Source organism: Hemiscyllium ocellatum, chromosome 4 (assembly GCF_020745735.1).
Source record: "Hemiscyllium ocellatum isolate sHemOce1 chromosome 4, sHemOce1.pat.X.cur, whole genome shotgun sequence".
In the NCBI taxonomy this organism is placed as follows: Eukaryota; Metazoa; Chordata; class Chondrichthyes; order Orectolobiformes; family Hemiscylliidae; genus Hemiscyllium; species Hemiscyllium ocellatum.
The window spans coordinates 17698312-17723827 of NC_083404.1; the positions used below are offsets into that span (position 1 = coordinate 17698312).

The following is a 25516-nucleotide window of genomic DNA, read 5'->3' on the forward strand; positions in this document are numbered from 1 at the left end:
GTGACGTGACCTGAGTATCCATGCAAACTAACATTTCCATTTCTTCCATGGGTCCATGTTTTCTATAAATCTTCTGGAGTTTTCACAACTTTAGCAAAATAGTACTATGCATCATAAAGCATCCTTTGGAACATAATAATGTGAAACATTAATTAGACAGCTAGTTCTGATTGGGTAGTCTGAATACATAGCTACAACTCAGTCAAATGTACTACCAAGGAATCAACTGTATTCTCCAGAGAGCTTAAACTATCTTGCAGTAGGGGGTATTAGAATATTTATTCTTTAAAAAACACCAAAAACTAAAGTATCTGCTCAAATTGTAGTTTAACTGTGGAATTCAGTTCCACATAGAGATGGAACAACTGAGGTGAATAGCACAGATGTACTTACGGGGAAGCTAAATATGTAGATGAAGGATAAAGGGATAGAAGGATATATTAATAGGATAAGAGCTAAGTTGGAGGATATTCATGTTCTGTCAATACATTGCCATGGACCTGTCCAGTCAAATGGCCAGTTTAATGGCATAAATTTTATGCACTATTGTGTAAAACATTTCTTTTTGGCTTGTAGATAATTATTGACACATCTGCTAGACAAGAAAAATAAAAGTATGGCTTTGGTTGATTTTAACATCCTGCAGAATGTAGCACCTTGTACTTTAGATGGTTTCTAGCTCACAGTACAGTAGCACAATGTGACTAGACAATGACAAAATGCAGCAGCACCACCGGCTCAACAGAGAATGGGAGCATTCCTGTAATCTAGGGAAACAGATGCCCCTTGGAACTACCACACAGGAAAACACGAGGCATGTTCACGATACATTCACAATATGCACTTTATATACACAGACACACACATTATTTATATATATGTAATATATATATAAAATAAAGAAAATGTAGGGATGTGCAAACATCCTGACAATTATTTTTTCCAAAAAAAAGTTCATCAAACTCTGGAATGTTTAACGAACTTCAGTACTATCTACTTTCTTACGTCCTTAAGTGCATCTTTCAGAAATTTTGTCACATTTGGTTTAGCAGTGCAAACAAGGCTGCCAGAATTGATTACAACATGCATATTTAGGAAGTAATGATTCCATCACGTAATTACAAACAACGCCATAATGCACAACAAACAATTTAAGGAACCTTTGCTCCCAAATTCTGTGAATTCCATATTTTTAATATATAACTTCTATACTTTATTTGACAAAATATAATTCTTGAACAAATTGTACTTTCTTATTATTCCAAAATTTTTTATTTAAAAAAAATGGGAACTACTGTTGATGGAAAAACATAGTGGTTAAATGACAAGAAACCCTATTAATGGTGTGTGGTTCAAAGCAACTTCACACTTCATTTGTCCTCTGCTGAATAATGCTGCTGGGTACTGCAAGCTGTATGTATTCCAAATCACTTTTCAAAAATAAACATGGTCAACACCATTGTACCTTGTAAATGAAAAATGGTCTTACAAAAACAAGAATCCAAGTTCCAAATATTTCTATGTCAAACTCTGAAGTTTGAACTCATTATTTTTGCCAGGATTAATTATTTTTTCAGGACTGCACGAATCAATTTTATAAATTTCATGATTCAAAAAGACCTTTAAAATATCTTGTTTAGGGAATCAAATACTTGGAACAAGAAATCCTATCTATATCAAGACATTGGCTGCATTGCCATCTCTCAATGAAGAGAATAAATAATAAGCTAAGTGACTCAGCTGAGAATTTTCTTTGGATGTTTTTTTTAATTGGGGTTCCCTCACAGGTCAAGTGCTGGAAAATGAGATTAAAATGGTTAGGTGGTTGTTTTTGACCAGGGCGGACTTCACCTTCAATAATGCATGAAATATTTCTTTGAGCTATAAAGAGATTAGTTGGAAACATTGACTTTTGGACAGTGAGTCAATTTGAGTAGTATTCTGGGGCAAAAAGGGTAAAAATTGATTTGAGATTGTTGTTTCAAATCAACAATTTGGACAGTCACTGCTAGATGGGTACAGTGGAGTGTTATTGATAAACAGCTGAAGGGTCTTTTTTTTGTGCTGTAGATTCCTACGATGAAGTTACGACAATGGAGACAGCAGCTCCAGGGAATTTCATGGTCAACACTTTTGAACTGACCATACCATATGTTTCTCTAAGATAGTATTACCTTGTATGTCAGTAATCCATCGATACAGGAAAATATATCTATCACATCGGAGTTTCCAAAATTTCAGAATTTATTCAATTTTGTAAAATCTCTACCGTGTCCACATATAATGGTTACAACCAATGCCTATAACCAGAAAAATTAGAAACGCCTATGATGCTTTCAGTACTGATAAGCACACTTGTAAAGTTGAGGATATATAGAACCTGTGTTTGAAGAAATTGGGTAAAGAATAAGAAATGCTGAAAACTGGAAAGGGTTTTGGAGAAATACTTTTACCACTGTTAATCAGAGATATTTGCGGATGGAAAACTAGGTCAGGTGTAACTAGTACACTTGTGATCACTAAAATGTAAAGGAGAGAATGTAGAAAACTCTCAATGAGGAAATAATTAATAAGAGAAATACATATCAGGATAGAGAAAATGTTTTTGAAGGAAATCTAAAATTTGAAAACAGGCAGGGGTAAAAATTAATCAGTGCTAGTTAGACAAATCAAAAGAATAACTTTAGATTTGTTAATACAAGGAACAATTACTGAAGTTTCAAGTCATGTATGACATGAAATATGAATATTATATAGGTTTAACAAGATCTCTAGATTAAATCACTAGTTCAGATATTTCATGAAAATGAAATCTAACGTGCTTAGAAGGTGTGCAGAAATGATAGAAAGCACCATCATAGATAGAAAGAAGATAGATCCACTTTTTGGTTAGTCCTATCATATCCTCAGTACTTCCTTTATACTTCACCTTCAATAATACATGAAATATGATCACAATAGTTCTTTAAGCTATAAAGAGATTCATTGGGAACATTGACTTTTGGACAGTGAGTCAATTTGAGTAGTAATCTGGGGCAAAAAGGGGAAAAATTTGATTTGAAATTGTTGTTTCAAATCAACAATTTTGACAGTCACTGCCAGATGGGTACCATGGAGTGTTATTGATATACACTCCTGCATCTGCATTCCTTATTTCAAGTATACTAAACTGGGGGGATGTATAGAGGTCAGTTTATCTATTACTGCCAGTTTTCAAATATGGCCAAAATGAAATAAATGCACCAATTTAACACATGACAGACTCTTACCTGATTCAGCCAGAAGTAAAGAGCAATGGACTGGTGACAAGACCAATTAAATGAGAATCCCGACTGTGGGTCTCAATGATAGGTATAAGATAAATAATGTTTTTGGGCCCCAACATTCTTCTCAATGTTCCTTGTGCAGCCATTTTTCTTTTTGAAGAAGAATCTCTGGTCTCCATTGTCCCTTATGCAGAATCTCCATTGTTAATATTGTCTCTATCTTTTCTGGAGGTACATAGATTAGAAACTTTAAACGCAATCCAATTAATAAAGGGTTAACATTATCTTCTATAACCATTTTATTTTCATATTCAAATTTGAATTTGCTACAATAAATGCAGAGAGGTTTCAATGATTAGCCTAAACAGGCCTTCCCATTTTTGACAATAGTTTTACTTTAAAATTTATGTTTTAGGAGAAACACACACTGCATTAGGCTTATCATCATTAACTGTTATTTTAAAGCCCAATGTTCAAGTGTTTCAAAATTATCTGAATAGCTGCTCCTGTGTATGATTTGCTTTCACATAATGTAGTATAATCAGTTTACTCATGGCATTATCTCAGTTTACAAAGAAACCAGTTGAACTACCTAGAATTTACTGTATTGGCAGCTTTACCTAGCTGGACATAGTGAAATGTGGATTGTACGAAATTCAGTTCAGTAAGACCCTTCTTTCAGCTGTTCTTTAAGCTAATTATCATACTATTTGGTTTGAAAGAAATTGCTGTGAACACTCTTACACAATCAGTATACTAATAGTGAATGGCATCATTTCTCTGAGCAGCTTTATTATCTCAGGGAAATGATAACACTTTCAGGGTAATTTTCACCATCACTGTCCTGATAATAGTCTAATGGATTACCCATGCATTGTAGAATCTATCTGATTTTCACTCCATTGATTTCACGCAAGCTCAACTGTTAGTAGCCAATCCACTCTGTGCATTTACTGCCTAGCTGGTAACAGTGAACAGTCCCTTTGATTAACCCTACATTAAGTATAATGTCTGTTAGATGAGCAACACATAATTCCTAGCACTGAGAATGTGTTTCTGATTAACTGTCAAAATCATTATTGGAGTAAATTTATAAGTTTGTACAGAACTGCAGCCAAAAAGACATTTTAAAAAAAGCACTGCTGTTCTTAATGTACCCCAGTGTTAATATCGAACAAAACTGGCATCAATTCACTTGCATTGTCTTCATTCATTGATCCAGCTTAATGCACATCCCTAAAGAGTTCACTAGCTTTTAATGCAAAACTATGTAGCTATTTGTTATCTTGCTTTTCTAAGAAACATAAATTCCTGCTGAGCCTGGCTTCTGCTCCATGGTGTCTTATTAATGTTGCAAAACAATCAATTTTGCTTTCTTGGAAGTTTATCATGGGTCTGCAAAGAAATAATTTCACTCACCTTTCATGTGACCCTGATTTTACATCTCCTTCAACATTCAAGAAAATAAGACACATATTGCAATGTCGCCAACAGAACGCAATATTCCCATTAGTGATTTTGCTGTAGTTTAAAAGTAAATGCGAGTAAAAAGCTTAAAAAATAGCTTATACCGCTCAGAAGAACATTGAAATTACACCAAAAAGATAAATCACGTGTGTTTCATAACAGAGTTCCTTGTGTTGACACGCTGGTCACAAATATTAGGTTTCCCGAGAAACCTCCAAGAATAAGGTATAAAATTGGAACACAATATACTTCAACTCCCTGTCAGCTACGTTTCAAACTTTTGTACAAACATTTGCTTCAGAATTTCTTCATCATTCTGTTCCAGCTGCTCATAGAAAGAGATCTCTTTGTAATACACTATTTATCACTGACATTGGAACCGTCTGTTTGCTGCTTGGTTCCACACAGGATTCTTTTAAGTGCATTTTGTTGAATGTAAGTGTTGTTGCTACACTTATAAATTTATTTAGAAAAAGTTAAGTGCTTCAAAACATTACATAATAGCTGCCTAAAGAATCTTCTTACAGGCCTTTCGCAACGTTTCTCTAATCAATAAACCTCTGGCAAGCTTTCTTCCAACGGCACGCAGTACACCACATATCTCGGTTTTCCATGCCATACACTTTCCGACATTTCTTTCCTTCCCCACGAGTTTTCCTAGGAGTGAAATAAACAAATTAATGTTGGACGTTTTGATGGTCTCAAGAGTGTATGTCCTCTTAGAGTCCTTCTCAAATGACATATGTCTGAATGAATAACCACAAATGTAGTTACCAGCTGGTTAAACAAGTTGAATCCTGAATTCACACACTTCAAAAATTCATGTCATGCAATCTAGTTTGCAGAGCTTACTTAGTTGTTGGATGGCTAGTTTGCAATGGAGTGTGACACCAACAGTATAGGTTCAAAGACCACACCGGCTGAGGTTATCATGAAGGACTCTGCTCTTGCCTGAGGTGTGGTGGCACTCAGGTTAAACCACCAAAGCCATCTCTCTATAATGAGAGATCAACCCTATAGTCTGACATAACTATGATGACTTTACCTTACTAAGAGAAAACAAATCTGTGGTTCATTTATCAATAAAAGACAAAATTCATCTAATTTAAGAGTCAAACAGCATGGAAACAGATTACTCAGTCCAACTTGTCCATACCAACCAAGTTTCCCAAATTAAACAAGTCCCATTTGCCTGCATTTGGCCCATATTCCTCTAAACCCTTCCTATTCATGCACTTATCTTTTAAATGTTGTAACTAAACCTGCATCTACCACTTCCTTGGCAGTTAATTCCACATGCGAACCACCTTTTGTGTGAAAATGTTGCCCTTCAGGTTCCTTTTAAATCTTTCTCCTCTCACCTTAAAATGATACCCCCTAGTTTTGAACTCCCCACCTTAGGGAAAAAAAGACCTTTGCTATTCACCTTAATCTAGGCCTTTTATGACTTTATGAATCTCCATAAGGTCACTCCGCAACTTCTACACTCCAGTTCAAAAAATCCCAGTCAATCCAGCTGATCCTTATAACTCAAAATCCTGCAGTCCCAGCAACATCCTGGTAATTTTTTCCTGTCCAATTTAATAATATCCTTCCTATATTTAGTTGGTGAAGCTGGAATTAATATGCTTACTTTCATAATATCAATCACAGCACTTCATAAATATGTCATCAGGTAAAGTGCTCTGAGATATTTGATACAATGGTGCACCAAATCAATACAAAGTTATAATGATATAAATAGCCTGATAAAAAACAGTCTAACATGTTCGCAATTCTAATAAGGAATGTATTTCTATTAAAAAGTACCTTCATATACTGAAAACAGGTCAGTTTCAATTGTATCAACCTTACTCCTTTCATAAGTAAGTTTCGTTCTGTGCTAAATCTCAACCACAGATGAAGTTTGGATTTTTGAAGGGCTGGATTTGAAGTGGGGTTGAGTTAACTGCTGTTAGTGAGAAATAGTACTGTACCTTGCTCCAACCACAGGTCTGGGTGGAGACGAGAGTGAAGGAAGGGTCTGCTGGCGCTGGTCTCCAATTTCCACGGGATGGCTATGGGTTGGTGAAACCTAGCACACACACAAACATAACATTTGCATCAGCGCCTCTAATATACCACTCCAGAGGATCTGTCTAATCAGCAATTCTACTTTTTGTTGGATAGAAAGCCTGTCAAATAAAATTAACACTGTTTGCATTATAAATATTTAATTTTAAAAGAGATTACGGACCACCAATTACATTTGCTTCCTGCTCCAAGTAAATCGCATGCTTTCACCTTCTAACAAACAGACCAAGAACTTGTTTCCTTTTCTGTCCTTGAAGAAACCTAACTGGCTAGCAAGTTGTAAAAACTAAATCAAGCTCAACAATTCTTTTGATGATCTAACCAGAATTCAATACTCCAGTTCCAGGGGTTGGAGACCTATGATGGTTGGAGACAGAGTCAGGCTGGGACCAGATGAAGCCCTGCGGTCCGCCCCTTTCTGACGTTTCATCCCATATCTGGGCCATTTGTCGCAGAGGGTAAGTTTGAGGCTGACAAGGCTTTCCTGTCTGCTGAGGGTTTCTGACAAGGCTCATTAGGAGCCTAATTGAGGTCAACTAAAGATGGTCAATAAGGAACATCCAGCCCCCTTGTCCCTACAGAAGGCAGGCCAGTATAGGTGCCTGGAAGTGGACAACTGACAGGAGGCCAGTAAGCCTAGAGACCCTCCCTATATGTAAAGGAATTCCCTCCATTATCAAGGTGGTGTCCTGACTGCTGAACCTGTATTTTAATTACAGACGTTTTAAAAAGCTGGTAAGTTTATAAATGGCGTTGAAAATGTATTGCTGGTTAAAGCACAGCAGGTCAGGCAGCATCCAAGGAACAGGAAATTCGACATTTCGGCCAGAGCCCTTCATCAGGCTCTGGCCCGAAACGTCGAATTTCCTGTTCCTTGGATGCTGCCTGACCTGCTGTGCTTTAACCAGCAATACATTTTCAGCTCTGATCTCCAGCATCTGCAGACCTCACTTTTTACTTATAAATGTCGTTCTCAATTTCAAGCAGTTTTCTTCACTTTATTTAATTGAACAGTGAAGCTGCCCTCAGCCATGAACTGGCTGCCTGGGGGGAGAAAAATACGTGTGACCTGAATTGAATTAGGTGTACTCACATGAGCACAGTGAAAGATTTACAAGTCACCACTTACGATGCCATCTTGTGGCTCAATGGTAGTGTCCATACCTCTGAGTCAGGAGGCCTCAGTTAAAATTCCACCAGCTGCAAAGAGGTGCATCAGTGTCTCTAAACAGATGGATTAGAAAAATGTCCAGTCTCTAAAGACAATGCAGATCTCTGATTCCTGATCTCGGAGGGGAAAGTCCAGCCACATGGATCAGGATGTCAGTCAGCAGAAATTACAATAATACAAAGCATCTAATTCTACTTCTTGCTTTTTTGAAATTATATTTTAAAAAATATTTTAATCAGGATACTAAAATGGGCCACTGTAAAAAAAAATGCAATTTGAAACCTTCAGGTTGATTAAATTTGAAAAGAATAAAGTTCTGTTTTAATTGAGTTTTGTTTCTCGCATCACAGTGCAGTCAAACCATTTGTAACATGTTTAGGCAAACATTCATTTTGATTTTCCAAGCAATATGTAAGTTATTGCATATGTTAATGTCAATGTGGTTACTTCACAAAGTTCTTCCCCTTCACCATTGTTTAGACTGTCGTCTATATGCCACTGTTTTGCAATCCCCTAGGTTAAAGATTAACAGATTCCTATTTTACTGTCAGTGCCAACTGCACTGCAGTTGGGATGAAGTTTATGTCTCATTTTATAATGTGCTGCCTCTGCAAACTCCCATTCCTCAGGCATAAAGGTCAGGAAAATGGGGCAGAGGCTATTACGTCAGGTCTCCAATTGCTTTGGGGTAATAATATGTTAATGATTTAGAAGGGACAATCCCAGTTCCCCATCTAATTCTGATAGTTTCAGATACTTAACACCCAGTTTCAGGATGCTGGCAATAATTGATACAGCCTTAGCACTGGAAATCCGATCAGACTGAAGGCCATGAGAATCAGTGTGTTGCAGTAAAGGATATATTAAGCCATGAGGTAACAGATTGTGGCTAACCACAATTCTACAGCTGGTGGCCCACAGCATTTCATAGATGCCATACAACATGATGGAGGTATCCTCAGTGTGAGGACAAGAGTTGTTTTCAAGTCTTGTTTTCAAATGGACCTTGTGATGTCCATGTCTACCAACACTGTCAAGGACTAAAACATTGGCGATACATGTATTGGTGAGTATGGGGCAGGTAGGCTTTTCTCTCTTGTTTGTTCTCTCGTCACCTGCGTCAGCCCCAGTCTAGCAGGGATGTCTTTCAGCACTTGGCCAGATCAATTAGTAATGCCATCACTGAGCCACCCAGAACCACCCAGAAATGTTTGTGCCTTTTCTATCCTCAGTACCACTTCAAGTGCTGTTCAGCATGGATGCATACTTATCAACTGGAGGAGGGTGGGGGTTGATAATCATCAGGGTATTTCTGATATTTCTGACGCTGGTTGCTCAATGAGTGTCCTGAATGAGGGACCCCCAAGGGATCCTGCAAGCAAACTGACAAAGGCTTTTTGGGGGCCTCTTGAACAGCAAGACCCCATTTGCCAATGGTTGGGAATACCAGTAGAAGTGTAAGGTCAAGTAAGGTCCTTGAGCAGGCATAAATTTCCCAATGATGGGCATCAATGGGCAATCAGTTGGGAAAGCTGTTCACAGGCCTTCCTGCCAAGGACTTAACCTGAGCATCAGAGAGATTACACCAGTGCTCCCAGCCACTACTCTCCTGCCAGATATAATGCCAACTCCACCCACACCCATGAAACATGCCATGCGAGAGCTAATTGAACATTTTAAAAACAAGTGCTTGATGAATGCTATTCAGAACTTCCAGTTTTCATGATTTGCTCCTCAGATTTCTGTATCGGAGTCCTGCTGGAAACTGGGGTTGGAATATTTAGGTGGCTGTTTTCAATAAGTGCAGATGCCATGAGCTGTAGGACCTTTTCCTATGTTGACGATCTCTATGACATTTTTTAAAATAAACATTAACCAGCTAAGAATCAAATTCAGTCATCTTAAATAGCTCAAATGTTACTTTTTTGCAACTAAGCTCAAGATTTATCAAAAACATGAAAGTAAAATAGTACCAAACTGGTTTTTGGAGATAGAACAGTAAAATACAAACCAGCAGTCATCAGCCGTTATGGAGCCGTGCTCATCAAGTTCTAGTCATAGAGTCATAGAGATGTACAGCACGGAAACAGACCCTTCGGTCTAACCCGTCCATGCCGACCAGATATCCCAACCCAATCGCGTCCCACCGGCCAGCATCCAGCCCATATCTCTCCAAACCCTTCCTATTCATATACCCATCCAAATGCCTCTTAAATGTTGCAATTATACCAGCCTCCATCACTTCCTCTGGCAGCTCATTCCATACACGTACTACCCTCTGCGTGAAAAAAGTTGCCCCTTAGGTCTCTTTTATATCTTTCCCCTCTCACCCTAAACCTATGCCCTCTAGTTCTGGACTCTCCGACCCCAGGGAAAAGATTTTGCCTATTTATCCCATCCATGTCTCTCATAATTTTGTAAACCTCTATAAGGTCACCCGTCAGCCTCCAGGGAAAACAGCCCCAGCCTGTTCAGCCTCTCCCTATAGCTCAAATCCTCCAACCCTGGTAACATTCTTGTAAATCTTTTCTGAACCCTTAAGTTTCACAACATCATTCTGATAAGAAGGAGGCCAGAATTGCACGCAACATTCCAACAGTGGCCTAACTAATGTCCTGTACAGCTGCAATATGACCTCTCAACTCTTGTACTCAATACTCTGACCAATAAAGGAAAGCATACCAAATGTCTTCTTCACTATTCTATCTACCTGCGACTCCACTTTCAAGGAGCTGTGAACCTGCACTCCAAGGTCTCTTTGTTCAGCAACACTCCCTAGGACCTCACCATTAAGTATATAAGTCCTGCTAAGATTTGCTTTCCCAAAATGCAGCACCTCGCATTTATCTGAATGAAACTCCATCTGCCACTTCTCAGCCCATTGGCCTATCTGGTCAAGATCCTGTTGTAATCTCAGGTAACCCTCTTCGCTTTCCACTACACTTCCAATTTTGGTGTAATCTGCAAACTTACTAACTGTACCTCTTATGCTCACATCCAAATCAGTTATGTAAATAACAAAAAGTAGAGGACTCAGCACTGATCCTGTGGCACTCCACTGGTCACAGGCCTCCAGTCTTCTACTTTTGAGCCAGTTCTGTATCCAAATGGCTAGTTCTCCCTGTATTCCATGAGACTTAACCTTGCTAATCAGTCTCCCATGGGGAACCTTGTCAAATGCCTTACTGAAGTCAATATAGATCACATCTACTGCTCTTCCCTCATCAATCCTCTTTGTTACTTCTTCAAAAACCTCAATCAAGTTTGTGAGACATGATTTCCCATGCACCAAGCCGTGTTGACTATCCATAATCAGATCCCTCAGGATTCCTTCCAACAACTTGCCCACCACTGAGGTCAGGCTGACCGGTCTACAGTTCCCTGGCTTGTCTTTACTGCCCTTCTTAAACAGTGGCACCACGTTTGCCAACATCCAGTCTTCGGGCACCTCACCTGTGACTATCGATGATACAAATATCTCAGCAAGAGGCCCAGCAATCACTTCTCTGGCTTCCCACAGAGTTCTTGGGTACACCTGATCAGGTCCATGGGATTTATCCACTTTTACCCTTCTCAAGACATCCAGCACTTCCTCCTCTGTAATCTGGACATTTTGCAAGATGTCACCATCTTTTTCCCTACAGTCTATATCTTCCATATCCTCTTCCACAGTAAATACTGATGCAAAATATTCATTTAGTATCTCCTCCATTTTCTGTGGTTCCACACAAAGGGCGCCTTGCTGATCTTTGAGGGGCCCTATTCTCTCCCTCGTTACCCTTTTGTCCTTAATATATTTGTAAAAACCCTTTGGATTCTCCTTAATTCTGTTTGCCAAATCTATCTCATGTCCCCTTTTTGCCCTCCTGATTTCCCTCTTAAGTATACTCCTACTTCCTTTATGCTTTTCTAAAGATTCACTCGATCTATCCTATCTATACCTGACATCTGCTTCCTTCTTTTTCTTAACCAAACCCTCAATTTCTTTAGTCATTCAGCATTTTCTATACCTACCAGCCTTTCCTTTCACCCTGACAGGAATATACTTTCTCTGGATTCTTGTTATCTCATTTCTGAAGGCTTCCCATTTTCCAGCTGCCCCTTTACCTGCGAACATCTGCCTCCAATCAGCTTTTGAAAGTTCTTGCCTAATAACGTCAAAATTGGCCTTTCTCCAATTTAGAACTTCAATGTTTAGATCTGGTCTATCCTTTTCCATCACTATTTTAAAACTGGTAGAATTATGGCCAATGGCCCCAAAGTGCTCCCCCACTAACACCTCAGTCACCTGCCCTGCCTTATTTCCCAAGAGGAAGTCAAGTTTTGCACCTTCTCTAGTAGGTACATCCACATACTGAATCAGAAAATTGTCTTCTACACACTTAAGAAATTCCTCTCCATCTAAACCTTTAACACTATGGCAGTCCCAGTCGATGCTTGGAAAGTTAAAATCCCCTCCCATAACTACCCTATTATTCTTACAGATAGCTGAGATCTCCTTACAAGTTTGTTTCTCAATTTCCCTCTGACTATTAGGGGGTCTATAATACAATCCCAATAAAGTGATCATCCCTTTCTTATTTCTCAGTTCCACCCAAATAACTTCCCTGGATGTATTTCCGGGAATATCCTCCCTCAGCACAGCTGTAATGCTATCCCTTATCAAAAATGCCACTCCCCTCCTCTCTTGCCTCCCTTTCTATCCTTCCTGTAGCATTTGTATCCTGGAACATTAGGCTGCCAGTCCTGCCCATCCCTGAGCCATGTTTCTGTAATTGCTATGATGTCCCAGTCCCATGTTCCTAACCATGCCCTGAGTTCATCTGCCTTCCCTGTTAGGCCCCTTGTATTGAAATAAATGCAGTTTTAATTTATTAGTACTACCTTGTCCCTGCCTGCCCTGTTTGACTCATTTCTGTTCTCAACTGTACCAGTCTCAGATTGATCTCTTTCCTCACTATCTCCCTGGCACCCCCCCGCCTCCCCCAACCTTACTAGTTTAAATCCTTCCGAGCAGTTCAAGCAAATTTCCCTGCCAGTATATTAGTCCCCTTCCAATTTAGGTGCAATCCGTCCTTCTTGTACAGGTCCCTTCTACCCCAAAAGAGATTCCAATGATCCAAAAATGTGAATTCTTCTCCCATACACCAGCTCCTTAGCCATGCATTCATCTGCTCTATCCTCCTATTCCTACTCTCACTAGCTCGTAGCACTGGGAGTAATCCAGATATTACTACCCTTGAGGACTTCCTTTTTAAATTTCTACCTAACTTTCTGTAATCTCCCTTCAGAATCACAACCTTTTCCCTTCCTATGTCGTTGGTTCCAATGTGGACAATGACCTCTTGCTGGCCCCTCTCCCCCGTGAGAACATTCTGCACCCTCTCTGAGACATCCTTGATCCTGGCACCAGGGAAACAACACACCATTCTGCTCTTTCTCTGCTGGCCACAGAAACGTCGGACTACAGAATCCCCTAACACAATTGATTTCTTGGAAGCCGACGTACCCCTCGTTGCATTAGAGCCAGTCTCAATACCAGAAACTTGGCTGTTCGTGCTACGTTCCTCTGAGAATCCATCACCCCCTACATTTTCCAAAACAGCATACCTGTTTGAAATGGGTATATCCACAAAAGACTCCTGCTCTAGATGCCTACCTCTCTTACCCTTCCTGGAGTTAACCCATTTATGTGACTGTATCTGAGACTTGCCCCCCTTCCTAAAACTGCCATCTATCACATACTGTTGCTGTTGCAAATTCCTCATCGCTTCTATCTGTCTCTCCAACTGATCCATTCGGTCTGATAAGATTCGCATCCAACAGCATTTATGGCTGATGTAATCTGCAGTATCCCTTAAACTCTCTTTAAACTCCCACATCTGACAAGAAGTACATCTCACTGCAAAAGCCATTCCTGCAGAAAGCATAATAACTTTTGATTTGATTCACCTTTCAGTTGCATGTTGATGAATGAACATAACCTTGAGCCAAACCTTTCTGATCATCCGATTATTAAAGCTGACTGCCAGGGGGAATTGAAGTAGGACATAACAGTGCAGTGCAGCTTTGAAACACTGTCATTAATTGTACATATTAAAGTTCTCAGAGCTGACAAACAGTCTTAATAGTCTGCTGTAATAAGCTAAATATGGTAATTCACTAAGAGACACTGAGCAAAATTACAGTAAATCACAGATAACAACAACTCCAATATTATTAATGCTGCATGTACTTCAGCGAGGACTGGTGAGCAATGCAGTCTATCAAGTGTCTCACTTCAAAGGACTGTACATGGATATGTCTGCATCACATTATTGTCCATGAAAAACAATGAAATCCACACTGACTCCTTAGCTAATTTGGCATAGGTTCATTTTCAGGAAATTTCAGGTTGTTACATTATAAATCACAAAGAGATGTTATTTCAGGACATGGAAGGGTTATGTCCGTAATTATTGTAAATCATCTGCAGCACACTGTCCTCTGCAGATAGCAATGACATTGGTGGTTGTCTGTATCCTTCACAAGCACAGAGATAAAAATCAACAGCAGGCATCGTATCTGTCACAGTAAAAGTTTGCAGGAGTATATCATAAACAATAAAATACGGATGGGCACAATGACATTTCCGAGAAATGATTCAGCCCATTTTCTTCATCACCACACTGCAACTCCCAAGGACTTTTGCTCCTACAAGCAAAAATTAATTGAAAAATGTTTTAAAAGCAGCTTGAACAACAAGCTAGAACATTGAAAACAAAAACTGCACACTATATTTAGCTGTTTGATTTCTGTTATAGTATTTCCACATCCAGGTAAAAGAAGTTGCTAACTTAGGAGGGATACATAGTCTTTTCCCTCCATCATTAGACTCCAATGTTATCCAGCAGTCAGCTTTAATAATCAGATGGTCAGAAAGGTTTGGGTCAAGGTTATATTCATTCATCAACATGCAACTGAAAGCCAGTGTTGGTGGATGGAGCAGAATGCTTATTTTTTAATGCTGCTTGGAATATATTCTGTTTTGGGTGGCACTGTGGCTCAGTGGTTAGCAGTGCTGCCTCACAGCACCAGGGTCCCAAGTTCAATTCCAGCCTTGGGTGACTGCCTGTGCAGAGTTTGCATATTCTCTGCGTGGGTGCTCCGATTTCCTCCCACAGTCCATTGAATTGCAGTTCAGGTGAATTGGCCATGCTAAATTGCCCATAGTGCTAGGTGCATTAGTCAGAGGGAGATGGGACTGGGTGGGTTACTCTTTGGAGGGTCGGTGTGGATTTGTTGGGCTGAAGGCCCTGTTTCCACACTGTAGGGAATCTAATCTAAGGTACTGCTTCAGAACTGGAAGCATTGCCATAAACACATCTGGTGGATTCCAGCATAAATCAGATGGTCCTCAGATTTATAGATTCACAACAATAAAAAAAACAACTATGGAGGCTGGAAATCTGAAACAACAACAGACATTTCTGGAGTTACTCAGCAGGTCTGACAGCATTTGTAGAGAGTAACAGAGCTAATATTGTGAGTCAACTGACCCTTTGTCAGATTGATCTCATTTGAGAAAATGGTTCATGACAGGGGTGCAGGGGAAAAAGAGTGAGCTTATATATGGAAATGGCCACATAGAGACAGAGAGACAGAGAGAGAGAGAGGGTGAGAAAAAGTTTGGAAGACAAGGCGATTGTTGATAGTACACCAAGGGAAAAAAGCGAGGTAGGTGATAATGAGGATTATGAGATGGCTGGCTGCACTGAAAGCAACACATGTCCTGACAGGATCTGGAGTGTGGCAGTGGGTAAATTTGTTGATTCGTGCCTAGTTTACCTAGTTTTAAGTCTCAAAACCTCAAATGAACAATATTTGGATTTAGATAATACCCTCATAAGATGTGCCACAGTTTCCCACAGTTCTCTAAATACCTTTTACTTAAAACTATGAAGTAGCACAAAATTGATTTTTACAGCAGTCATATAGTATTTTCTCTCCAAAGGCAGGTTCTTGACAACTTCTTTGCAGTTTGGATATAGTAAGGACAGCAGAAGCAGGAAAGTCAGAGTCGATAAAAAAGCACAGCAGGCCAGGCATCCGAAGAGCTGTGAGCGTTGACGTTTCAGGCAGGAACCTTCATCAGATCCATCCTGCTCTTCTGAAGCTGCCTGGCCTGCTGTGCTTTTTCCACCTCCATGTTTTATTGGCCACAACATCTTTGCAATCACTACTGTTTTTATATCCTAAGTAATGCGACCAAGGTAGCGTGACAATGATAATGTCCTTTTAACTCTGGGACTTGTAACATTCTATACTGCAAGAATTTCAAACAAAAATCAGCCTGTTCAGTCTCTTATGGGGGCAAGCTTAAAATATAGATCTATCAGAATTTACTACTGGACTCTGTTCTACTAAGAGATACGAAAGAACAGTAACTGATAATGACAGCATATTGACAACATGAGAAATAAAATCAGGGATGGGCTTTATTGCTCTTTTGAGTTCTATCATTTGATTATCATGGCTGTTCTGTTACGTCAACTCCACCTCCTGTCCCATCCTCATGCCAGGTTTCCAATCGAGTACAAAGATCGACCAATTCCATTCTTGAATATACTCATTAACTGAGTATTTTGGGAGACGGAATTCCGCAATCTCTAAGTGAAGACGTTTCTCCTCATCCCAGTCCAATTGGTTGACACGTTATCCTGAGATCATGACCCCCAGTATCTACTTTGTTAAGCCCTCCAGGAATTTTACATATTACACTTTCCGAAGCATGAAGAAAAGGATTATTAAATATTGGTGCAAAGCTTGTGTTTATTAAGGAATAGTTGAGGAGCTTTTCCTTGAACACAAAGCATGTTGTAACTGATTCTAAATTCTGGGTTATAACTCAAAATAAAATTTTACATTTACGCAACATTCAATTCATCATAAATCACCAGTTATTCTGTATTTTGAGGTTTTGGCTGAGGGATTGGCAGTCTCTTTGCCAAAGCAGAAAAAAGAATAGTGCCGTAAGTTAATGACACAGACAGGTAGATGGTATCCTGGTTTGCTGTTATAACAATAGGTGACACCTCCATTGACGCAGAACTCACTACTGCAGTGAAATATCTTCTCGACTCCACAAGTTCAATTCCTGGCCCAAAAGCACAATTTAGCCAAAGTGACAATGAAACTGAAACAGTGTATCAGACTGAAACTTGTTGCTGAAACAAAATCCATACTTTTCCTTTTAATCAAAATAAAATTCATCTACCCACCCATATTACAGATTAGCCATAGTTCAAATGGTACAAAGAAACAATTGGCTCTCAAACAGTCAACCAACAAAGGTGAGACCCAACATGAGCTATTCCAGCACATGAGGAAGGGTGGATTTAATATCTCCTTCCCATATACTTAGTGAACTTAGCCTTGTAATGAGCCAGCTATCCAATTCACTTATAGACCTTATTGCCATTCAAGAATCAGCAGAAATGCTGAGAATTTCAGCATTAACCCTCAATATCAGAGACAGCCATCAATAATAACAAGATTGGGGTAAAGGATTTTTATGTGTCCTATTAATAAATAAGATTTTTTAAAAAACTCTATTGCATATTAACGTGGAAGAAATCATTCCCATAACATATTTCATTCCCTTTAAAACTGTCAATTATTTTCATTTTCTCATCCCAAAAGCTACTAAATACTGTGCTCTATGTTCTAATACATTGAAATGACAAACACCTTCCTTACAATGCTGCACAGAAGCATTCTTTAACCTAATTTATTATTATTGATGGTTTTGTAATGGAGCATAATCCCAGTAGCAGAGTGAACTCAATACATGTAATTAAATCCAGCGTTAACTATATTCAGAACAATACAGAGAGCAAATTAAAACTACTGCTTGTAATCCAATTCCAACATAAACATATCATAGATTTCTTTCAATGTTCATGTGAAATAAATGAATTATAATGTTATGAGGCAGTCTAAAATTTAAAACTAATTTCCAGAGATACTTCGAATGAAATGTGGTCTCCAAGAAATGGTAGGATCAAGGAATCAAAAAATAGAATGACTTCAGAAACAGAAGAATAATATGATGACAAAAGATGGGATTGGAGGTCTGTCCAGTGAGAAATGAATAAATGTCATTCCTCAATCCTATCCATCCTGTGACCTAGGAACAAGTCATCACACGGTTTAACCTAAGTATTTGTACATACTTAAAGGTCCTGTCTAGCTGTGCTATTAAGAAATGAAAAACGCTTTCTTAATAGATAAATCACACTGCATTTTGTTTTATTCTGTTAAACAGCATAGAAAGCAAGCCTTCTGCTACTTTGGATCTGCTCCAAAGCTTCCACAGTCCTACACCTCCCCCACAGATTGACCTATTTTCATCAAAACGCACGGTGCAATTAATGTTAGTGAAACAGGCTGATGCTGCATTTGATATTCTACGTGATTCTGAATAATTCTGTAGGAACTCTGGAAAAAACGGCACATTGACTAAAATATATTTTGTTTTATATTAAGACATGAAACCAAATTAAATTAACCAAACTAACAAAATTACTGACCTTAAGTATAATTTCTTACTCCTAAGCACTGATGCAATGACTCAGTTTCATAAATAAAAATAACATTAAAAATATAAGAAGAGTATTCGGCACAAATTAGAGGATAATAAGAAACTTCATTTCAGAGGGAGTGGCAGCTCTGGAGCCCAAAATGCAAAATAATGATCTTGAAGAAGATCTTGGTTTATTAGAGAACACTGTTGAAGATGGGGTTACATTGGCATTATAAACTAAGTACACGCTTGCGTTGGATGTGGGAACTACAAACTAAGCCACTCATGAAATTTGTAACAGTTCTGTCATTGCACATTGCAGAGTGGTTAGAACTGCTGCCTCAGAGTGCTAGGGCTCGACTTCGCCCTCAGGCAACTGTCTGTGTGGAGTTTGCACATTCTCCCCGAGTCTGCAAGGGTTTCCTCTGGGTGCTCTAGTTTCCTCCCACAATCCAAAGATGTGCAGACAAGGTGGATTGGCCATGGGAAATACAGGGTTACAGGGATGGGGTAAGAGGGGCGAGATGCTCTTCAGGGGGTTGATGTGGACCCTATGGGCCAAATGGCCTGCTTCCACACTGTAGAGATTCTATGGTCTCTCCTCCATAGAAATGCCTTGGAAGACTGGAGAACAATTAGCAGTTGTGACAAAATGAATTTCTGCAAGGTAGGTGGTTCACTGTTGAATCAAAGGAGAAATTAGTGAAGGCCAACTGAGAGCTTGTTCCAAGACAGTGGCTCAAGGAGGGTCTATACAAAAGACTTAGAGATGCGGAGGGTTTAAGTCAGGAAACCGAGATTGGAACCGAGTTGTCCAATTCCTCCAAAAGTGGATCAAGATAGAGCATACACCTAAGAATCTGGAGTCAAGAAGAGCAGGGAATTCGAGAGGTGGTTCTAGTGGTGGAGGGATAGGGAATTAGGCAGGTGTGTTGGGTAAGGGATGCAGGTAGTACTAGATAAGTGACATAGGCAATGAATATTTTGACTGTGACTTTGCTCAAAGAGGTAAGATTTTGAGAAGGGGATACAATACCTGAGCAGAAGAATTTAAAAGCAGTTGAGAGAGAAGAAGGAGGTCCTCTCAACTGAAGAGAAAAGAAGAAGAAGGTGCTGATATTGACTAGGAAAGGAAGACAGGTGTACTGTGCTTGTGTCTGGAGTGCAGATGTTAAGTGCTAATATTTTCAATGCTCTAGAGTATAGGCCGTACATATGGAAGCTGAAAATGTGTTGCTGGTTAAAGCGCAGCAAGTCAGGCAGCATCCAAGGAACAAGAAATTCGACGTTTCAGGCATAAGCCCTTCATCAGGAATGAATTCCTGATGAAGGGCTTATGCCCGAAATGTCGAATTTCCTGTTCCTTGGATTCTGCCTGACCTGCTGCGCTTTAACCAGCAACACATTTTCAGCTCTGATCTCCAGCATCTGCAGACCTCACTTTTTACTCGTACATATGGAAGGTTTACATTGACAATTCGAAATAATCCTTCTTAATTGTGGACTTGTTCTAAAATTTGGAAACTTTCAGAGGCAGGGGTAGACAGTCCCTTGGTGATTATGGCCAGCTTCCAGTTAAGAGAAGTTTATGTACAGTCTAATTATAGGTGATAGATTGAGTTATGCTTTCTCCTCTGGTCTGAAATCAGAGCAGATGAGAAAGGTAGTTTCTGTGCTACACATAACAAGCAAGGCCACTGAAGGGTTTTCATCATTTTCTTTCTAATTTGGGAAACTACTGTTATTCAACCAGACAGTGGATCCACTCTTCAAAAGCAAAGAAATGGAATGTAAAACATCTGTAGGGAAAATAACTAGAAGATGTTTCAAAACACATATTAATGTTGCCTCCTTGGCAGAGTCACATTTGATCTTGAAATAAGTTTCAACCTCATATTCATGCCATCTCTGGGATCGCCTATTCCACCTGTAATAAAATCAGCTTTTGTTCTGTGTATGAAGTTGGCAGCTGTGGAGAATTAGTTGGATGAAGATAATAACATTTAAGTGCAAAATATTCTAAGGTTGGTTGCACTTAATCCTGCCCTGGAACAAAGGTGGGGCTTGCTGTGAAGTTTTTAAATATTTCCCTTCAGCCAGTTCAAGAGGCAGTGAATTTTAATCAGGGCAGAAAGTCAGAGAATGTAACATGCAGTGAGGTGCTGTGTTCATCCAGTGGAGGTAAAGAACTGAGGACCACTGACAATGCAGTGTTGTTGAAAGTGATAACAAGAAAGCCCACAAAGAGGATTTAGTTGGTGCAGTTGAGATAGATTGGAGGTCACAGAAATTCAGGGCAGCAGTTTGGTTACTTGGTAAAGGCTGGCATTGTGCCAGCAACTAGGCACTTATAGTCCCAGGAATTGTGGATAACGTGGTCTTAGGAGAAGTGAGCATTAGGTCAGCTATTGAGGTAGTGTGTGGAGGATCAGTTTTGAGAGTTTAAAGGCTAGGTTTTGAAAAATGAAGAACTTGAATCCCTTGCAAAAGAAACAAAGTTTTGATGAAATTTGGTGATCCACTAAATTATATGCATCTGAGCAGGATGTTGAAAAATCCATGAGATCTATCTTGGCCAAATCTGCTGTTTGATTTGCTCTGTAGGGTATCTGACAACAGTTTGCCTGTTAACTCATATCTACCTCATGTTAATTCTGACTGTCGAATCACACATTGTGAGGACATAACCAATAAAAATATTACCAATTGCTTTACTTTTGTAAAGATTATTTTGTTTGTTCAAAGCCATAGAATCATATGGCTTTATTCTTTTAGAAAACCCCTGGAATTTCAAACTTTGTCAGATTTAAACAGACAAGGTACTGGTGCTTAACCAGACTGGAACACAAACTTAAAGTTCTCATCTGAGAATATTTCTTATCTATGACATCACTTGTTTGAACCCATGATGATATGATTACAGAGGCAGCAATGTTACTACTCTTGACTATTTCAAAGCACTTTTGGTTGGCCTTCCACATTATAATCTCCATAAACTTCAGACCACCCAAAATTCTTCTCCATGTCTGAGCACACAGCAAGTCCCATTCCTCCATTACCTGCATTCGCTGACCTAGAGCAGCCCAATCACACAAATCATTAATTTTAAAATTCTCACTCTCATTTTCAAATTCATCCATTTCCTTGCCCCAGCCTGTCTCTATAATTTCCACCAACCCCACAATATATCAAGATATTTGTACTTCTCTCACTCTAGCCTCTTGTTCATTCTCAATTACAACTGCTCCATCACTGGTGCATGTGCCTTCAGATGCCTAGGTACAAAGCTCTGAGATTTCCTTGCTGTGGCTCTCCACCTCCCTTGCTTCCTTCAAGATATTTCATAAAAGCTCTCTCTATGAGCTAGCTATTTTTGCATTTTTCTGTTAACTTGGCAGCCCTTCTAAAAATGGCAGCTGAGCTCCAATTCCAGAATTCCCAATCACAATCCAAACTTTGTGATTTTTGGATCTGATGTACTACATGTACCATTTGGCCTTTCTATGTCCACTAAACCCAATTGTTCCATTACTAATGTGAGATGTTTGCCTTCTTAGCTTGCTCTGACAGTTTTATTTCCAAACCAGGGTAACTTCTGATACTTCAAAAAAATCTTTAACAATTTTCAGTGCCATCTTAAGTCTATGTACAATGTCTATGTGTATGTCTATGTTTATGGTATATCCACTTTAAGTACCAACGTCCAATACCAGACCTGTGTTGTCTGTGTTTCAAGGTCACAGATGAGTCCCCAATTAAGTTATGACATGCAGCAAGACCACTGAAGCAAATCAGCCTCCCTACCCTCCCTATTCACAACACAGTAGAATTAAAATCTTCAAAGTCCTTCAAAGTTGACCCCAATGTTTCCCACACAGACCTTTGAATAACTAATTCCAGACTTTGTAAATAATCTATTCTAGACACTGCATTTGTAGTTTAAACAAAAGATGGGAGACTGCCGTTTGGATACAGAACTGGTTCAAAGGTAGAAGACAGAGGGTGGTGGTGGAGGGTTGTTTTTCAGACTGGAGGCCTGTGACCAGTGGAGTGCCACAAGGATTGATGCTGGGTCCACTACTTTTCATCATTTATGTAAATGATTTGGATGTGAGCATAAGACCATAAGACATAGGAGTGGAAGTAAGGTCATTCAGCCCATCGAGTCCACTCCGCCATTCAATCATGGCTGCTGGGCATTTCAACTCCACTTACCCACATTCTCCCCGTACCCCTTAATTCCTTGTGACATCAAGAATATATCAATCTCTGCCTTGAAGACATTTAGCGTCCTGGCCTCCACTGCACTCTGCGGCAATGAATTCCACAGGCCCACCACTCTCTGGCTGAAGAAATGTTTCCGTATTTCTGTTCTGAATTTACCCCCTCTAATTCTAAGGCTGTGTCCACGGGTCCTAGTCTCCTCGCCTAACGGAAACAATTTCCTAGCGTCCAGCCTTTCCAAGCCATGTATTATCTTGTAAGTTTCTATTAGATCTCCCCTTAATCTTCTAAACTCCAATGAATACAATCGCAGGATCCTCAGCCATAGAGGATCCTCAGCTCAGAGGTTGAGTTAGTAAGTTCGCAGATGACACCAAAATTGGAAGTGTAGTGAACAATGAAGAAGGTTACCTCGGATTACAACAGGATCTTGATCAGATGGGTCAATGGGCTAAGAAGTGGCAGATGGAGTTTAATTTGTATACATGTGAGGTGCTGCATTTTGGGAAAGCAAATCTTAGCAGGACTGATACACTTAATGGCAAGGTCCTGGAAAGTGTTGCTGAACAAAGAGACCTTGGACTGCAGGTTCATAGCTCCTTGAAAGTGGAGTCGCAGGTAGATAGGATAGTGAGGAAGGCATTTGGTATGCTTTCCTTTATTGGTCAGAGTACTGAGTACAGGAGTTGGGAGGTCATGTTGTGGCTGTACAGGACATTGATTAGGCCCCTGTTGGAACATTGCATGCAATTCTGGTCTCCTCCCTATCGGAAAGATGTTGTGAAAGTTGAAAGGGTTCAGAAAAGTCTTTCAAGGATGTTGCCAGGTTTGGAGGATTTGAGCTATAGAGAGAGGCCGAACAGGCTGGGGCTGTTTTCCCTGGAGCGTCGGAGGCTGAGGGGTGACCTTACAGAGGTTTATAAAATCACGAGGGACATGGATAGGATAAACAGACAAAGTCTTTCCCTGGAGTGGGGGAGTCCAGAACTAGAGGGCATAGGTTTAGGGTGAGAGGGGCAACTTTTTCACGCAGAGTGTGGTACATGTATGGAATGAGCTGCCAAAGGAAGTGGTGGAGGCTGGTACAATTGCAACATTTAAAAGGCATTTGGATGGGTATATGAATAGGAAGGGTTTGAAGGGATATGGGTGAAGTGCTGGCAGGTGGAGCTAGATTGGGTTGTGATATCTGGTCGGCATGGACAAGTTGGACCGAAGGGTCTGCTAAGGAATAAATTTATGAAAAATAACAAAACTGGGCAGATTACTTAAGTAGGTTTCACAAAGCCTTGTTCAGGAGGCTTATAGGATTTCCTGTTTGATTTTCTGAAGATGTTTAATAGTACCATCTTTTCAGTTCACTGTGAAGACGTTTCAGTAATAATCGTAACTTAGCTTCAATTCTCTGGACTTCCAATAGCTGATAATAGTAGATTAGGGAGGAAGCTTTCAAATCTTAGTGCTGTAGCATCAACAGTCAAACTCCTTCTCTCAGAAACCCCAAGTTCAAAAATCAGTTCAAACTCTGGGCTCTACCCACCAGAGTACTTATCTCCTGATGAAGTCCTGTTATCTTTCAAACATCTTCCATCTGTTTATTCCAGAGCCAAAGCGTCTGTGGAGTTCTTTGATCAAGAACCAATGTACAATTAACTTTCAGGTCTGGCCTCACAAACAACAAAAGACTTTTTCTCTCTTTTGTTGACACAAGCAGCTGCTCGCAGTCCAAAGGTCACCTTTCAGCTCTCAGCTCACAGTTCACAGCTCCAAAACAAAATTGATAATAAAATAATGAAAAATCGGCAAGGGTTTCTAATATGAAGTACATTTTAGAGTCACAGATTGGTTTGAGTCATCAGATCTTACTCAACAGTCTCAATTAGGCAAGCTCCATTGTGGAGCTTGGCATGGTCCACATATGGAATTTTCATGGTTGGCCAGCATTTTAAAGGATCATGTTCAGGGCGTTGTGAACCACAGTCTGTGTAGAGAAACCTTTCGAAAGGTATTTTCAGATGTTCCTTTTGCACACTCATGCGAAGGTATACCTGCTGAAACACTCCTCATATCAAGACAAGCCCCTGAAAGTCTCATGCCAAGGTATGCCTCCAAAACATACCCCTCATTTCCACTGACACCCCCATGCCCAGTTGATTGACAGTAAAATTCTCTATAGATTCTCCTGGAAGTTTAAATCTACTGTTCAAAAATTCCAGTTGTTCTCAAGTTAATGTAATTGTCAATAGCTTTTATAACATCAACAAGAATGTTTAATTTATTTTCGGCTACAGAATTGACTGAATACACTGGTGTGTTAACTTTTTCTGCTTCTGGTTTGGTATTCAATTTTGAAACAATTCTGCAACTTAGGAACTGTTTTTCTATAAATTCCAATAACGTTTTCAATTAAAGTTATTTCTGATGTTGCATCTGCTCGGAAGCATGATGGCTCTTTCCATTTCTCCTTAATCTGTTGATCAATCTTATTGGTGTGGAAGTATTTTAAAGCATATAATTTCAATACTGCTTTAAATCTTATGTACTATAAGTTGTCTTCTTCAAAAATACAGTTTAATTTACAATTACTGCAAAGCTTGCTTGCGCCTTTGCAACCTTTTCTTTATGCATTACTATTGAACTGACAATTTTGATGTAGTTTTAAATTATATTGACCAGTTGTGAGAAACCAGAAGCCATAAGAAATCATGAGAAATAGGAGTAGTTTGGCCACTTCACACTGCTCCACCATTC

The 25516-nt window shown here is 39.5% G+C and overlaps 1 protein-coding gene across 2 annotated transcripts in view; it reads right to left on the minus strand.

Moving 5' to 3' along the window:
- Positions 1 to 2910: 2910 nt before the first annotated feature.
- The window catches only part of znf704 (zinc finger protein 704), a 180627-nt gene continuing 158021 nt past the window's right edge, over positions 2911 to 25516 (minus strand). Inside the window, exons 8-10 of one of the 2 annotated variants that reach the window (XM_060824157.1) lie at positions 6710 to 6807; positions 5259 to 5390; positions 2911 to 3491 (exon numbers count right to left, since the gene is read on the minus strand). In XM_060824157.1, the coding sequence (XP_060680140.1) occupies positions 5279 to 5390; positions 6710 to 6807 (210 nt within the window). In that variant the 3' untranslated portion in view covers positions 2911 to 3491; positions 5259 to 5278. Of the gene's footprint in view, positions 3492 to 3735; positions 5391 to 6709; positions 6808 to 25516 lie in introns of those variants that run through there. The other variant, XM_060824156.1, reaches the window with a different exon arrangement.